Consider the following 19005-nt stretch of genomic DNA (forward strand, 5'->3'; position numbering starts at 1 on the left):
TAAAACACAATATTCCCATTCATCTATACATTTTCTACAGGTCAGCCGGAGCTGGAATGTATCCCGGCTGCCTTTATGCAAACTAAACCTACAACTAAGACTACAGAAGCGCGGAGTAAACATTTTTGACTGGCATGTACGTTCCAACATATTTGCAAATCCATCTGAATGTATTTGTAGGCTAAATGCTTAAAAACCTTTGTCTTGCGCATGCGCTAACCCTGTGGCATTAAGGGAAAAAATGCTGAAAATAAATCATGCACTGCAGCCATAATAAACCCAAAATATTATTAATAAATAATATTTACTTTCTTTTTTAATGTATTGGTATTGTGTTGTCGAAATGCTAAAAAACAAACAAACAAACGCAAATCATGCACTGCAGACATAATACATCTTAAAAAATACTAATAAATAATGTTGACTTACATTTTTTAATGTATTGGTATAATGTAGGCCTAATGCTAAAAAAAAAACATCTAGTCAATACAACACTGTGGCACTATGGGAAAAATGCAAAATGCAAATCATGCACTGCAAACATAAATCATAAAAAACAACAACACACAATATAGGCCTAATGCTATTTTTTGTTTGTTTTTATGGCATTATGGGGGGAAAATGCTACGTTTTTAGCATTTCGCCTACAAGAATGTCTCAATGTATTTACAAATACATTTAAACATATTTTCAAGTATGTTCAAAAGTATTTGGTAGTCAAAAATGTTTAGCCCACAGCGGCGGTTCCATGCTTCCGTAGTTTCCACTCAATCACATTCACACTATCCCACACTGGCTCAGTGAAACTACGCTATACATTACCGATGACACACAATAATTCATAACCTTTAATTAAAAAATAAATCAGCCATCATCATAACGTGAGTCCAATGGGAGTTTCTTTTATTATTTGCTGTTAATTATAAAGTTGATGTAAAAACAAAAGGGGAACATCCTCACATGTTTTACATTTCATGTTAAAAGTCACAAAGTCAAAAAGCTTGTAGCTGCATTTTTAACCTTCACTTCATCATTCCTGTCCCAATGCTGTTTTCAAACCCCACTTAATTCTCCTTCAGCATAGACCTCTCTTGTTGAAATTCTGACAAGAGGCACACCCGTACCAATCCTCATGGCGGACCATTTTTCATCACTTGTTGGCTCTGAAAAAGTGACTCAGGATATGTTACATAAACCTAATAGCGAGTGACCTGTCACAGTTTCCCTCCTTGCAAAGGTATTTCCCAAGGTCACGGCCCCTCCAGGGTATTTGGCATAATTAGACGGAGGAACGCCCTGGCCTTGCTAATCCATTATCCACGCAAAGCTTAAGCCTTTGAAGCATCGCATACAAAAAAAACCTCTTCTTTTGAAAATAGGCCAGCCTAAATACATGTTGATTTAATACTGATGCACCCAATGCTAAGCGACTGAGTAAACCGACTGGCTATACAAGGTTTTTAATCAGGTAATTGTAAAAGTCATGCACAAAAGTGCATGTCATAAAATGAGTGTTGTCATCATTTGACTGGCACGCAGGGACAAAAATACACCTCGTTATTGTCATCTTGTCCATTTAACTCCTCCGCACGAGCTGTTCTCAATCTCATTAAGAACGATAATTCAATCAATGCTCTAATGACATGCTGGTGAGTTAGCTTTTTTTTTTTTTCCCCTGAGAAGCATGACTCAACAGTTGGTCAGGTAACATCCGCCAGTTCAATCTGGGACATTTGAAAAAAAATATACACATAACACAGAGTGCGGGTGTATTTATTTGATATAACAATTTAAAAAATAAATCTCTCTTACCTTTCCTTGAGCTTGTCGGTTCTTTAAGCTCTTTCTGGGCCTCTTGGATTTTATCTGCAATGCAAGAAAAGATACATTTTCAGCACACGGAGAGCGCCGGCATGCGTATGCCCACATACTGTACGCGACTGTGAATGGATGGCAGAATGAAAGTAATGTTCCTGGGGATTCCTCCCACACGGCCGATTAAATGAAAAACAGATATTCTTCCATAGCCGGCGGGAGAGTGCACCGTTCCATAATGGAAACTACTGCCGTCATTGAGGCAGGGTGCTTGCGTAATGCAGCCATACAGCCCATTTTGAAAATAATGTGAATATGGTATAGGATACCGTTTCAAACTCTAAAATCAGATGGTGAACCAGAGTGCGCTTCACTTTCACAGGCAGCTGGACACAGGACGCGGGCTACTAAAAGTCTGTGAAATTGGAATTTAGAAACATGTTTCAATCAAATATGCTTACGTGGGGTTTCCCCAGCTACTGCAGCTTCCTCACACATCCCAAAACATGCACGCTAGGTTAATTGAAGGTGCAAAAGGCCCAAAGGTGTGAATTTAAGTGTGAAAAGTTGTATGTCTATATCTGTATTTGTGTGTGTGTGTGTGTGTGTGTGTGTAGTTTTCATCAAAAACAAGGCAGAGGCTTTATTCTGAAAACTAAACACACTTTTATTTATAGAGGACTTGGCACCACTGCTGAAAAAAAATGTGTATGTATTATTAATGAAAGCCCATCTAACACAATGCACAGTTAACACTAACACAGTTGACGTTAACACTGTGAGTTAACACTAAAAGTTAACAAACAGTAAACACTATTAGTTAGTCAAATGAAAATATTGTTGGGGTATGAATTGAACATTAAAATACTATGGATAACTACATATTGGTAGATTAATATGGCATTATGCAACAATGTATTGTAAATTACTTTGTGTTTTGTATTTTGTTTTATGTATAGGGAGATATGAATATTCTTAAATACTGATATAAATTGATAAAACATTTGAATAATCAATATCTAATTGATTTTCTTTTACAGCCTAATATTAATTCATAAAACAATGAATCGATTATTTTAATATCTTTTTTCCCCGTAATTTCATAGAAAAATACATTTATAAAAGGCCCTTTTTTTTTTTACTGTTTACTTGAAATTTACTGTTCACACAAATTGAAAAGTATTTTCTTACATTTATGAAAGACCTGACTTATTGCACTTTAAGTCAATTCAGAATCTTTTTTATTGATATTTACAATTGTTGAATTTGAATTATGAAAATATATTCATCTCATCCTTGCTGATGTTTTGTTTCGTTTCTTTTACTTATCTTATGGGTTTATTTTTTGCTTATTTTCCCCACTTTTCACTAGTTACTGTGTATTCTTATTTCAGTGCATGTTCGAAATTAATTTATAAATCAAACAAATCAATAACTGTACTTTAACAAAAATAGTGCCTATATACATGCTTGAAAACAATTCTATAAACTCAAATGCAAATATAAAACTGGGCTCAAAAAGCCACAGTAACATTATACACAGTTTGAACCTATTATTTAGTAATACTTCCGCATACCTCTCGTGGGAGCCTGAGAATCACGTGCCCTGCGATTGGCCGGCTAAATGTTACATTTACTAAATGTTGTCGTTGGTGTCTCTTTGCAGGAACAAAGCACATTTCAGCTTGTGAATGTTAATACTCTATTTTACCAATGTCCATGCTACTCATTCATATAATAGGCAAAAAGTATGCGCTTTCCTCCTATGACCATGAAACTGAATGGAAAAATAAATCCATCACGGATATTCTGCTTTATATATGACATCATGGTTCGAGACAAGTCCTCGAGGACCAATTGCAGCAATTTCGTTTGAGACCGCACAAATGTTATTGGAGGGCGAAAAAGGATGTTCTTCTGTGGTTGCCAAAATCACAGTAATCCCATGCCGGGAATCCATCGAGCAGGACATGAGCGGCCGGTGCAAGAGGTCAGTGGATTATGTCATTGTGTGTGTTACAAGTCACACCCTTCTCCGCCGCGCTCCTTCTATCCCGGGCACACGCCACAAATTACATAATGTGTTCCCATCCAGAGCTGCTGTGGAGCAAAACAAAGGCTCCCTGCCAGCATAAATACAGCAACAGAGGGCAGTGCATTTGTTGAGTGTCTATCAAAGACAGAATATATTAGTACATTCAACGGAGATTTTGGATTCGCTCTCCACCGCATTGGTGTTCCGCAAAGCGGCGAGTCCTGCAGTTTATCTTCTCTCAGGTTAATCGCTAGCAGGCTGCAAGGTTTCCTCAAGTAAACAACGATGCTAACGCAATCCTTTCTTGGATAGCGGTTAGATGATTTGGCGCTTTATTGTTTGAACAGCTTGTGTGTTGCCTTCATGGTCTTTTCAATATAAAAAAGTTCATTGCTTGAAATAATAATGTTAGAAATATGTCTGTTAATTGTTTGGATGGTAATTTTTAATAATAATAATTAATAATAATAATATGATCGTTTAACGTACTTCCGGTTTCCGATGACGTACTCCCGGGGCGCTATCTTCCGCGACAGGAAAAACGCAGGAGCAGAGCCTAAACGCTATCCAGTGCCATCCACTTTGAATTATCAGGCAGAAATGCCCTTAATTTCATTTTATTATACTTTATGCTTACTAGCATGGATATTAATGCTTATTTTCGTCGATTTGTTATCAGAACGTAATCGATGCACTTTGGGTTTGTTTTTTTTGTATTAGTGTTACATTGTGTGCGTAGCGATTGACTTTATTTTTGTATTTACAATTTTCACCACATGCTTATGAAGACACGCTGAAACGACACTCCAGAGTCTTCATTTGTAATTTATCTTGGTGTCACCAACATCTTTGTTGAAAACACTACAGCTTGCCTTGTTACTTATTTGACCACACTGGCAAAACATGGCATAGGTGATTTATACCGCCCAACTCGGCATTAGCGCTTGTGTATGAATCAAAACTGTACTCCTCACATAACTAACCACAAACTAGACCCTTCATGCCAAACGACACCCATGAAGTCATGCTCACAACGCAGGAAACAATGAGTAGAAAGGGACAAGGCTGCGGTCCCTTCATCCCTCACCCTTAATAAGGACAAAATATTCCATACACGCAGGCCAAGTTATTAAGACAGCAGGGAATGATTATACGGTTCAAATTTCCCTCATTATCTGCGCTTGAGTTTGCTGGAGTGGTCGTCATGATGGTCAAATATTTCACTACAGGGGCTTTGGGACGTTTGTCTTGCCGTCTGCAAAGCATGTAGCCGCAAGAAAATGATAAAAAAGGAGGACATTCGTTTTGTAGGTTGCCTGTGATGAAAAACAGAGCAAGGAGTGGAAAGCATCCAAAATTTTAGGTTGGGAGAGAACAAGCGACCAATCTCTTGCCCCAATTACAATAAAACTCTTCAGGGAATGACCAGGTCTATCCTTTGGTTAAGATGACAAAATTTTCTACGAGCCAATAGCGTAAATCTAATGTTTACAGCTCAAGAGACCACAATTAAACACTTTTCTGGCTCTGGAAAATCCCTTTGTTTTTATCCATCTCGGGGGGGGGGGGGGGGGGTGATTTGACACTTGCTGTCGACTGAAAATGACATCAGAGTTGCTCAGGTTACGACCAAACACAGCTCACCTGTTTTCTGAGTTTGGTCCTGCGACATTCACAAGCTGAGCCGTGATTGTATTGGTTGCAACCTGAAACCTGAGCAACTGTGATGTCATTTTCAGCCGACGCCAAGTGACAAAATGGCCGCCCGCTCAGATTCATGTGGATTTGGCTGCTTTATTCATATTCCACAAACGCAATATTAATCAGAGTGCCATGTTTAGACTAGCAGGGGGGCGTAGGACTTATTGTAAAGAAAATGTTGACTACACTAGAAATCATAGACGTCTTAATGTGGAAGGTTTTGAATCACGCATCATGAAAGCTCATCGATGATTTGGCTGTTGTGGGCCAGAGAGGTTGGTTGGTTGCCTGGCGGATGCAAAAGATTGCGAGCAAGGGAGTCTGCCTCCTTTTTGGTTGCTGTCATGACAACAGCACATCTTGAATAGCTCGCGCTCAGCCGCCCCCCTACGTGACTGCGCTGTGCTGACTGGGATGAGGGGGAAATGGGATTAGTAGCGCCCCAAAGAAGACTGAGGTCCTCATGCAGATGCCGGCTTGAATCCTAATGTTTATCTGGTGTTATCTACTACATTTTGGTTGCGGCTAGATGGGGCTGCAGATATATCGGAGCGGAAAATGTTTCTTTACAGCCCCGCTAATCGAAACACCGTATTCTGATTAAGATTGTCTTTGTGGAGTAGGCAGGAAATCCAAATCAGGCATATATGAATGGAAAAGTTGTTTGAAAGACCTGTATTGAAAAATATTTGCTGGTATGACGGATTCAATGGAGTGACAATCGCTGCAGTGGCCAAAACATTCCCAATTAAAATTAAACTGCGGAATACGTAATACGTCGCCTTTTTAACAGATACGCTGCTTATAATAAATATCATGACATGACCATATTGTGGCAATTTTAAGATCGCGCTATTTTCATTATCGCTACATTCCTATTATGAGTCAAAATAATGTGATGATATAGTCTAAAAAAAGAGCCATAGCAGTGTTTTAAGGGGGAAAACAAATTCAGTACAAGTGGCAACATAAGATGGCAGCTATTTTACACCTGCTGTCAACTGAAAATGACATCGCAACCAATCACGGCCCAGTTTCGTAAAACAGGTGAGCTGTGATTGGTCGTTAAAAAATGGCCGTCCCCTGAGCTGGATTTTGCTGTTTAACTCATTTTTTGCAAACACAATATTACTCAGAATATCATGATTACACCAGTGAGGGCATATAGAACAGATTAGAACAACATATATGTATATATTTTGGCTTGACTTCTCTTTTTATTAGTTTAACCATCAAGAAGAGGTTAAGGACACGCTACATATACGATAGAGCAAAAACAGTAAGTTGCTTTAATTATTTTTGTCATGGTCCTCTGGATAGAAATGAAGAAAAGTCTCCCTCTTACGACGTTTTAAGTCTTTTGTAGTTGTTTTTATGTAATGGTGTCAACAAAAACACAAAACAATGACAACATGACCTCCTTGGCAGAGGTAATACGAGGAAACGTCGACCTCACCCTGTTAGCAGCGCAACTGCATCTCTTGGCACTGCTTGCCTCAGCCCGCAGGCCAACAACTAACCACCGGGCTCAACAAGCCTCCCCGCTTCCCGGCCCTTATGATACACAATTTTGCTCAACAGCCTGCACCGATGGCCCGGCCACGCCAAATGGACGCCATCAGCTACATAGTGGCAGCTTTTCAAGGCAGCGCAAAGACTCCATATGCACAATATTTACTCGTATCAGGCCGCACTGCCGGCTTTTCTCCGTCAAGCTGCTGCTTTCCCTGCTAGCATCAAAGATACTTGCTCTAGTTGTTTTGATATAACAGCATCTGTGAGCTTGCGATATCATTAGCATGCGCAACACCGCACCAGCATATCAGCTTGTACACTTGAAACAGAGAGTGTGAGCAGATGGCCGGTGCGCAAAAAGGTAAAGGACCAGTCAAAGGCGAAAGGCAATTGTTGATGTGCGACACGCACGACACAAGTTGCGGTTCAAAAATAAGGATGGAGGAGATCTCCGGACAGGATACCCGACGGAGCATCCAAATTCAACAGAGGAAGAGAAAAGAAGCGGCATGAAGATGACGAGATGGTAGCCGGCAGCTGCCCCTTTCTTCCTTGTCACGGCGCGGAAGGGAGATTATGTAACTCGAGCACCTTCGCCAGCATTCTGCACACGCCCGGCCGGCTTTGTGCAAAATACACACACATGCGGCACACGCTCCTCTCACAGACACAGCATTCTTTGAACAGTCAAGGGCATTTGCCGACACAATCAGGCAGGGCAGGAAGAGTCTGAGATGCACCTCTGCAGGTGCGCCTTTAGTTTTGCTCAATGGCAGGAATTGCTCAACTTGGACTTGCAAATCATGGAGTTCGTCACTCAACTAGATTTCTAGTAGAGATAGACCAATATGATTTTTTCCCGGGACGATACCGATTGCTAGTCAAGGACGGCGATAACCGATATTCATTTTCACTAAAAGGGAAAAGATTGGCATCAAAATTAGAGAAATTAAAAACTCCAGCTCTTAATTTTTGGGGAATTTTAAAGCATACATTTATTGAACTACTTTTAGGGTACGTTAAATATTGGAGTCCCAAAAAAATCTTACTCAATAGACATCTTTGTTTTAAAAATCTAACTAAAAGTTCCGGGATCTCCCAGGGGCAGTAGCATGTTTTCAAAAGTTAAAAACAGTAAATAAAGTATTACAAAATTACTAAATATCTGAAGTATTACATTTTTACTTATCCTATTATTAAAATTTCAAACTAAAACCAAAGGTGCTGAGAGTACCCAGGGTCAGCAGCATCTCTGAAAATGTCACATTAACTGATCTATTATCGTCCAAATGATTCTTCAAAATAGCCAATGCCGATATTCGTCAAAATGCTGAATATCGGCCCGACCAATATTTGATCTATCCCTAATTTATAGAGCACTAAAACAACCACTGTTTTCTTAAAATGGAACTGAGGGGCAGCAGATACAGTGAAAACAGCAGGGGCCCTAGAATTGAACCTTGTTGAACACCTTCAAGTTCTGTTATACGTGTGAAATCATATTGCACATTTTCGTACGACCATTTTCTTTTTCTTTTTTGCTCGATAATAGTTGATGGCATTTGAGTCGGGTGTGTGTCTTGACCTCCGCCAAACCCTTGGGACTGATTCACCGAACCCTTGGGTTGAATCAAACCCAGGTTAATTTGAGTCTATATTTATATTTTATATTATTTATATACTTTTCTATGTGGGAAAATGTTTTGTTATTTTTTAGGTATTTATTTAAAAAAATGATTTACTTATATATATAATGGCCATATAAGTTGATTGTATTCATTCTATGACAATACAAACTCGACACAAAATTCTTTGCCAACTTGAAAGGAAGTCTGCTGATCGTATCTTAGTTTCTTCCTGCAGCGTGTGGAAAAGACCCGGCATTTTCGCAGCCCTCAGCTGCTGACCCATGCAATAAGTGGCCATAAGAGTTTCCTTTAGCTACAGACAATAAATTCTTAATCTTCGCAGACATGCCTGTAATAAAAGAAAAAGAGGGCGACTCCCCCACGCTCGGAAGGGTTATAAATCAATCCAAGAGTGGAGCGTAAGACTGATGAAGTCTTCTCCTCCCTCCACGACAATGACGGCGAGCTAAGGAATCCCCGACCAGAGCGGGAGTGTCCCATTACGCTCCAGTTCATCATCATCAGTCGGCGGATCTTGGAATTTTTCACATTATCTCGGTTGGGAGCTGGAAATGACTCGCTCTGTCTAATCTACGAGACACAAAAGGAGTGATGGGATGATTAAGGCATAAAAGACTCTGTGTGTGTGTGTGTGTCATCTTTTTGGAGATGACTTCATCAAGTCGTGTGTTGGCCACTGAAAGAACAATGTAGGATTATTTGAAGGATGACTTTTGGGCTGGAGCTTTTTCATTATGTAATAAGTGTGGTGTAGATATTACTAACCAAGTCGGCTAAGTCGACTTTAAAAATAGGTAAACTAAAATGTTTTGCCTCGAAGCTCCGCCGGAACCATATTTGGGCCGTCCGTGTTTTATACACTGAATTTTTTTTTGCAGGCACAAGCAGAATTGCAATGGCAGCTGTGATCTGATCTTTATTTCTTCTGTTAGTGGCCAAATGACGGATGTTATCTGTCTGCTTAAAAACGTTCACTGACTTAGCACTTAGTGTTTATTTTTTATTTTTATTAAAGACAGTACACCACATTCTGCTTCCCCAAAACACAGGAAAGGAAGTTCTGATTCCTAAAAAGCACATGGGCTGTAAATGATTCCAAAATATAACCTGCCACTTGGTTTTAGGTGTTCATCACTGAACCAGTAGAGGGCAGTCATTCACTAAACACGCCCAGAAGAAAACAGCAACAGGAAGTTATTGACATGAAATGACTTTTAAGACACTATTAGATGTGTAATGTAGTAGTAGTGTTTGTTTACCTTAAGTGGTAATTGCTAGCGCGCTAATGCTAATCGTGATTGCTAAAATAAAGATTTGATAGTGACAGCACTAGATATTATACATCGGTGGCTCTTAACCTGGGTTTGATTCAACCCAAGCGTTCGGTGAATCAGTCCCAAGGGTTTGGCGGAGGTCAAGACACATACCAGACTCAAATGCCATTAACTATTGTCGAGCAAAAAAAGAAATATGAATTAACATGTATGACGGAACGTATGGTGTTCCGCATGGTTCAATTCCGGGGCTGTTTTTATTGTATATGCTGCCCCGGGTTTCAGGACACAGTAGTCGTTTTATCATCAGAAACACTTAAAATTGTGGCAGGTGTGTTTGAGTTTGAGCATGATTGGTTAGTTTTGAACACAACCAGGTCCACATTTATAAGAGGATGTGCACACTTGCGCAACCACATTCTCAGTTTTTTTGCTTTCACTCCCTTTTATAAAACATGTTTTCCTTCCCGGGTAACAGACTATAACAGTGGGGAAAAAAGCTTTGAAATGATTCATCTCGGTGCCTTTTTTTTTTTTCCATCATAAAAACCTGCCTTTTGAACAGGGGTGTGTAGACTTTTTATATCCACTGTATGTACAGTGCTGCTGCCCCCGCAGGAAGCTGTAGGTGGCAGGAGCAGCAGACTGGCGGCCACTGATTATCGGTGCTGCGTGGGCACCCTTGTGAAAAATTGATATAACGAGAAAACTACCGGGTGGGAAGATGCCCGTTTGTGTACAGAGAGCTTAATGGCGCGGGGGGAGAGTACCGCGGCTGAATAGAACTTCTCGTCTCCTTTTGACTACACCTATTTAACACATCAAAATATGGACGCAACCAAGCAGAGCAAGACTCCGAAACACAAGCTAGCTTAACTGTTGCCTCAACGGATTTGCTAATGTTACATGAAAATCTACACGAGACAATTTAGATCATCATCACAGCATTCGTCTCGAAATGACTGGAAAAGTGAATTTTTCTGTTTGTTTTCAGGTAAGAGATGAAACTGTGCACAAACAACTACTTCCTCCTTTGCAACACTTTCGAAAACGGACCTAAAACGAGCCGTGCGTCAAACCCCATCCGGTCAGAACCTCAAGTTCCCTCTAGGTTGTGCTCAGTGACACACAATAACACAAGACATTGGCGATTCCCCTTCGCTGAGCTCAGTGAGTGTCGCCGAGCGCTGCGTTGACAGGAAGCATGTGTCAGTGTGTCTAAGTGTGAAAACAAATTGTGCACATACAGTCAGCTTTGTACGTAAGCCAAGGAATGGGGGAGGCTGTGTTGTCATGTCGGACCAGGTTTGAAAAATGTCTCGCATCGTCACTAAAACCTCGTCCAGCACGCAATTGAATTTGGCATGAAATAGTTCAAACATTGTACATTAACTCATTCACTGCCATTGACGGCTATAGATGTCAAAAATTAATTTTAACTATTTTTTAGCTTCACATTTTTTTCCACTTTTGTTAACAAGAGTATGAAAACCTAGAAAAAATGTATTGTACGTTATATAATATAAAAGTTGTGATTAATTGTGAGTTAACTAGTGAAGTCATGTGATTTATTACAATTAAAAAATGGAATCGCCTGATGACCATAATAAAAAAAGAAAAGAAAAGATTATTAAAAATTAGGGGCGTCAGACGATTAATTTTTCTAATTGTAATTAATCACATGATTTCACTAGTTAACTCACGATTAATCGCAAATTTTATATCTGTTCTAAATGTACAATAAAAAAAATTCTAGGTTTTCATACTTTTGTAAACAAAAGGAAATAAAATTGAAACTAATAGAAATAGTATTAATATGGAATTTTTGACGTCAATGGCAGTGAACGAGTTGCAATGTACTCCTAAATACAGGAGATGTAGCGATTATTTAAGTAATTAATTCATGTGTCAATCAATTAATTTAATAAAATAACTTAATTTCCACAGGACATTTAACTCATTCACTGCCATCGACGGCTATAAACGTCAATAATGAATTTGAACTATTTATATTAGTAAAAAATGTTTTCCCACTTTTGTTAAGAGTGTGAAAACCTATATTTTTTGTTTATTGTATTAGAACAAATATAAAATGTGTGATTAATCGTGAGTTAACTAGTGAGGTCATGCGATTAATTACGATTATTTGTATTTATTAATTATGATTAAAAAATTTAATCGCCTGACACTCCAATTTTTTTTATAATCTTTTATTATAGAATAATAAAATAAAAATAATTATTTATGTTTTTAAAAAAAAAGAAAAGATTAGTAAAAATTCATCAGGCATCAGTCTTCCCTAGTTAACTCACGATTAATCACTAATTTTATATCTGTTCTAAATGCACAAAACAAATTCTTTTCTTGGTTCTCATACTCTTGTTAACAATAAAATAGTTAAAATGATTTTTTTTACATCTATAGCTGTGGCAGTGAATGAGTTAAAATCGTCAGTGTACAAACATAAATTAATTATGATTCAGTTACTGATCTGTTTATTCTGTAATGTGATTAAATTAGGCAAAAATGTTAATGATTGTTTTCCAAAGTTAAAGCAATTGACGACAGAAATTGGAGAATATATACTGTTGAGGAGCTGACATTCTGAGCATTTGGAAAAAAATAAAAATAAAAAACCATTCACCATCAAAAATAATTATTGATTGATTTGATTATTGATTAGTTGTCAATTAATTAATTGTTCCACTTCTAGAGTATCGGAGAATATTTTCTGATTCTGAGCATTTGAACTATTTTAAATAAAAAAAAAAACATCTAAGCGATTTATCCATTATCAACATAATTATCGATTAATTTGATAATCGATTCGTTGTCGATTAATTGCTGCAACTCTATAGGAGATTAGCTTTTCGTTAATGTTGATGGTGTCGCTTATTTATTTATTTTCCCTAATAGTCTAAAGGAATACCATTAGGTAATGCCAGTCAGTTTGTCTGCCTCTGTTTTGGATTTCAGGTAAACTCCACAACAAATTGATGCTCTCCCTGTTGCATTAAGCGCACAATAACATTTTTAAACAGAGATTAAGGAAATATAAACACAAGGATTAAAATTGTCTATAATCAACAGAGCAAACTACAGTTCCTATCAATGCCTACGCAAACTCTGAATTATAGCTGTCAAGATTAATTGACAAGTAAGCGATAAATGCAAAATAAAAATGGATCCGATCATTTAATAATCGACTCGATAGTGACCGCACTACTCTGACTGTCAGGATCCTTCAAAAGAGCAAAAGGGAAACCATTCATTTAAAAGCATGCAAGGCTGCATCAAACTTGTACACTTGCCGCTGGTAAAAGTGTCACCACAGCGAGCGTTTGACTTTGAGTGAGTTGAGATAACGCGACGACACCTGTACATTGAGGAGTGAAGCAAAGCCGAAGAAAAGCGCCGACGTGCAGTATATTTAACCTTGCGCAACAACACGGCCAACTGTATGCGCTTTACGAACAGGACAAAAAGTTCATTTCTTACCGCATACGCGACTCACGTTTCATGGAAATAAACAATCAGCGCCTCCTTTTGCTCGTGACCAAGAAAAGTCAGTACATACATGCTTCTCTGTCAAAACAGTCACAGCTGTGTTTCCGCCCTATCAGCTGGAGCGCTGCCGCGGTTTTGGGGCGTTGCCAGCGGTTTCCTCAGTATAATGTGACGAGGAGGGGAATTCCTGTAAGGCCCAGGAAGAGAGGAGGTGGAGCTCGGAGGTGCATGAGGTGAAAGGGGGAGGAAGGGAGGGAGGGATTGGAATGAGGGAGGAGGGACTGCTTGAGCATAGCAAGGCAGGTGACGTCACTTAAACCGGCTTTGGCACCCTCCAGGGGATCCTTCGCTTGGTCTCCCTCTCGTCTTGTTTGTCCTGAAGGGGGCGGGACTTAATGTTCCCTGCCAACTGATGGTTGCCCAACAGCTTACTCACAGAGGAGAGGACGGCTTGCTGTTTTTTCTCTCCCCCTTTTTATAATTGACTTAGTAGTTCTGGGAGTTAAGTGCCCACTTTTTATGCTTCTTGTCAGACCTAAAACCGATTCTGCTTCCTTTGAAAAATCTTCTAACCTCACCAGTTTCCTATGCACATTCACAAAACCCTTCTTTCTTGAAAAATTAAATGTTTTTTTGTTCAAATTCCATACATAGGTAGAGTGGCAGAAGATACAATGAAAACAGCAGAATTGAACCCTGTGGAACACCATACGTTCCGCTCTACATGTGAATTCAAATTGTACACGCTCTAAAAACAGTTGGGTCCCCCCCAAAGAAACCCAATATGGGTCCAAATGGACCGATCCTCTACTTGGGTCAATTTGACCCAACTTTGAGTCAAGAAATGGGTCTTTTAATGTAAAACAACTCATAAATATTGGTCAGATCCTTTACTTGGGTCAAAAAAATTGGGTCATTTTGTAAAAAAAAGAAAGTTTGACCCATAGAGTGGGTCAGTCCACTTTTAATCCATAATTAGGTTATGTTTGACCAAACTGTTTTTTACCACCACTCGCTTGAAAAGTCAGATGTATTAGGGGTGGGAGTCTTTTACCATGTCATGATTTGATTTGTTTCTAATTTTTGGGTCTACAATTCAATTCAGAATCAATTTTCGATTCCAAACGATTTTGTCATGATCTACTCCAGTCTGCTTTGCAAATTGTAAGAAAAGTGCCATTTCCCACCAAAACGACATGCGAAGTCTGTAGACCACAACTGTAACTCATGTAGCTAACTATAAACGTTATAGCTTTTATAGTATATACTCTGCCCTCTATGAGCAGACTGAGTACAGTTTGGGAGATAGCAAAAAATACCTCAAAAAGAGTCCAATGTTGCCGGTTAACTGTAAAACTAATCACACGGAACAAAGAGAATTACACACACTCAAATGCAAACCCACTTTGTTTAGCTTGTTTATCAAATGTAGCTAGCTCAAAGCTCATGCGCAATGGAAAGTGCCATTGACTCACTAACGCTAATTAGCGCGCTACTCGAAAAAATATTTTACTACAGATACTCATAAGAAGGGCTATTCATACCAAAAAAATTATACAGAGAAGCGGATTAACATTACTCACTTTTTTCTTCTACGCTACTCTTTAATGTAGCTACAAGCGTGTATCTAAACGCATGTAACCACACTGCCCCTAGTGGCCAAATCGTGTCACGGACAGCGCTTTTATGAATTGTAGTCAAGTAAATGAAAATTTGAGAAGGATTTTTTGCCACACCTCTATTAAATATGTGGCCACTTCATTAGGTACACCTTCACCGAGGTGTAGAACTAGAGCGTTTTTAACTAAAAATTCTTTCTGTCAACAAATCATGGCTTGAAGAAAAAGGGAAAGCAGCGAGGGCAGCCCAAAGTAGGCGAGCCGTCACAGCAGCTTCTTCGAGTGTGCTTTGGCCCAACTTCAGAAGGGTCTGTCCTGAAAACAACTTGGCACGGCTTCGCGTGTCTAAACTGCTAATGGAAATGCAAATCAGGGTGGAAAGATTGACTGGAAATACCAACGGAAAAGCCCATTAGGTCATTTCGGAATGGCTCGCCATTAGCTTTTAAAAGGTAAAAGCACAAGGTCGATATTTCGGGTTTTTGCTTTGCGTGTCAAGTTTAGTAGCCAAGTACAACCTGTCACAAGCAAATTGGATCCACTGCTTGGATCTTTCCACCCATCTGAGTACTTTACTGAACTGGTGTTGCTCAAGTCAGTCAGTGACCTCCACGCTTGAACTCCCACAACTATGCTGAGCAAATCCAAAAAAAAGAGAGGAAGAAGCCTTCGCTTTATTTTAAGATTAGTCATTATGTGAAATTGTGTGTCTTTCACAAGCAGCCCGCAGAAGAAGTTGAGAAACATTTTCTCAGGCCGGCTTCAAAACAACATAGCTGTTTTGCTGCATCATTGCTAGGAAATCCGTGTTAGCGGAAAAATGTCAGGAGCAAAATTTGGCTCTGTAATTACGTTAGTCAAAGCAAGAACACAAAGTTTTTGTTGGCAAATACAAATTACAAACAAACAGTGACTCAGAGTTTACAATAAAAGGGTCTTAAGCTGTGCTCCTGAACAAATGTATTGACTTCTTTAGTAAATGATCCTCAAAGTTTACTCTCTCTCGAGTAGGGCCGGGGGGAAAAAAAAGTTGGACAAGTCGACTTTAAACATAGGTCGAGTGAAAATGTCTGCCTCGAAAATCCGCCGGAAAAATGTTTGCGCTGCCGTCCATGTTTCTACACTGACCTTTTTTGCAGACACACGCTGTGGACAGGAAGCTAATGAGCTAATTGTAGCTAACAAGTCGCTCCACTTGTTTATTTATGGGATGTTGCTAAAACATCGTCGGTAAGCCACTTTTAAGACACAATTACGTGTCTAATGTTGATATAATGATGTATGTGCGAACTTTGTTTACCTTAAATGGTCATCACAAGCACGCTAATGCTAATCGCGAGTGCTAACCATTTAGCATGGGCTAATTTTTGTTTTTAATGCTCATTCACAGAAGATAAATGATTCATAGTTACATCTATTCAGTTCAGCTCATGTATAATGATGCATGTGTGAACTAAATGGTGGTTTGTTTACCTTAAATGTAGTCACTAGCGCACTAATGCTAATTGAGATTGCTAAACGTTTAGCACAGGCTAATTTTGATAGTGTTTAATAATGCATATGTAAGAAGATAATAAATAACGAGTGGTGATGTCCACTCAATTCAACTCATGCTTAACCTTAGTTGATTATATAAATCAATAAATCAATAAATAAAATTATTCTATGGAATAATGGCTAGAATAATCTATTTTTAAAGGATTTGATTAGTGACAGCCCTAATCTTGAGGCCAGGCTTAGTGCCCTCTTTTTTTCAAATCAAAATATGGTCACCTTAAATTTTGCACCTTTTGCATAACTAATCAACAATACATCAAAACCAAAATGTTCTAATGGCTGCAAAACCCTTAATGCATCTCATTTGTCTATTGGATCTGAGTCTGAATTGAGAACTAAAATCTCAAAGCGCATTTTGAAACCTGGCAACCCATGGCCAGTAGTTGATGATGGTAATTTGTCATTGGCAGATGTATAATTCCGAAGCAATCACGTAACCGCGTACTGTACAATCCAACAAGCACATTTTTGGTCAAGAAAATTCTCCGGTTGTCAGACACACCTCTGATTTGGGAATCTAATCGCAGTGCCATCCACGCAATGGAAGAAAGCGACTATTTCGGCTAGAGCGAGAGAACTCTTAATTAGATCGGGGGCTTATGAGGCTCAGAGGCGGTGAGAATAAGACAAGGTAATGAGGCTACGCAGGAAATAAGGATCTAAATGTTGCCAGGTCATTGATCAAGTTACAAAACAGACGTCAGATCCTGCTCAGGTTCATCTGCTGCATTTTGGCCTCGGCTTCTCCCCAAACCACCTCCGCAGCCCTCCATGCCCACCACCCCACCACGCTTCCTCCTCCTGCTCCTCCTCCTCTCCAGTGTTTGGATTACAAAATGAGACTCTCTCAACCATCAAACTTTGAGTCCATCGGTTGCCTCCTGCTACTTGCCCTCGGGGGAAGACCGAAGATGTTAATCAAGGTTGTTACGATGACAATCGTGTGGCGCCCGGAAACATGTTACACACGTCAACAGCAAAACCCCGCTAAGATTTCAATGAAGCAAATGTCCTTTATTTCCTCTCCTTCGGTCTGCTGAAAAGACATTTGAGACGTAAAAACCCCCCAGCTTGAAGCAAACGTATATCCTCATTTTATTAGTTAGATATCACTGTGAAATGTCCAAAGTGTAATACTTAAAATAGTATTCATTAACTTTTACTTTGGAAAGCAATGTTCTACATTTGTGCCTATTTTCCTCATGTTACAGACCAAACCAGTAAATGCATCAATTAATTAATGTTTATAAAATATATAATAAAACAAGGATGGAAATTGTTAGTTTTTAAAATCAGATTCATTGATTAATCAAGAAACAAATAAATAAATCGACAGCTTACTGAAAATACCCCCCCCCCCCCCCCCCCCGGCTCCCAAAACAAACAAAAACAATGACATGTCACCAGTAACTGAATCACAATTAATTTGTTAATAATGTCCTGTTTTTTTAAAGGCTGGAAATTCTAACTTAAATCTTTTTCATTCATCAATCGAAAAAAATAATCGACAGATTGAAATAATCATTAGTTTCAGCCCTATATAAAATTCCCCCCTCTCCCCCCCAAAACTATGACAGATCATTTGAAAGAATGACCAATACATCCCAACATAGCATCTTTCCTTAAAATGACCTAAAATTACTTGCAATTTTCTATTCTTCAAATTTCTAGTTCTTGATCATAAAACACCCACAAGTCGCAATACCAAGAAATAAGGTCGATATTGGCCCGATACCGCTACCCGCTCCTTCCTCGTATAAATTAATTAGTATGGCTTGAATAGACTGCAATGATCCCAACTATAGAAGGAAAAAAGCAAGCGCATCTATAAAGGGAACATCCTACGCTCTGAGCATACTTCACCCCTCTGTTATGCATTAACTCCATCGGTTTGTAACATAAGTTAATGTTACCGATTATAGCTTCAACGCTCAACAAGCCCGATGACATCACCATTACATCACCATTTTTTCCTGTTAAAATCACATAGAACTAGAGAGAAAATATTTTCTGAACATATGGACAAACATCCTTTAAAAGACCATCTGATAGTAATGTTATCGCCATACATGGTTAGCTGGCTCGCCTGCAGTCTATCCTATGTATCATGACAGTGTTGCTGTCATCCTGTCTACAGAGACCCGCAGGCGGCTCAGTAGACTCCCGCCAGCTTTTCCTGAAAGACACCCACTGGTTTACATCTCTGGGGATGCCATCACACAAGCTCCATCTGCTTTGCTAGTTCATTTATTTATATATATATATATATATATATATATATATATATATATATATATATATATATATATATATACAGTATATATATCGATTTG

General features: G+C 39.0%; 1 protein-coding gene across 5 annotated transcripts in view; it reads right to left on the reverse strand.

Moving 5' to 3' along the window:
- hivep1 (HIVEP zinc finger 1) overlaps positions 1-19005 on the reverse strand; it is a 56539-nt gene that overhangs the window by 12362 nt on the left and 25172 nt on the right. For 4 of the 5 annotated variants that reach the window (XM_086062510.1, XM_086062512.1, XM_086062511.1 and 1 more), the window contains one exon: positions 1813-1866. In XM_086062510.1, the coding sequence (XP_085918636.1) occupies positions 1813-1866 (54 nt within the window). Of the gene's footprint in view, positions 1-1812; positions 1867-13503; positions 13577-19005 lie in introns of those variants that run through there. The other variant, XM_086062514.1, reaches the window with a different exon arrangement.

The sequence above is a fragment of the Leptonotus elevatus genome, chromosome 19, assembly GCF_054856555.1.
Source record: "Leptonotus elevatus isolate MCC_2025b chromosome 19, RoL_Lele_1.0, whole genome shotgun sequence".
NCBI lineage: Eukaryota > Metazoa > Chordata > Actinopteri > Syngnathiformes > Syngnathidae > Leptonotus > Leptonotus elevatus.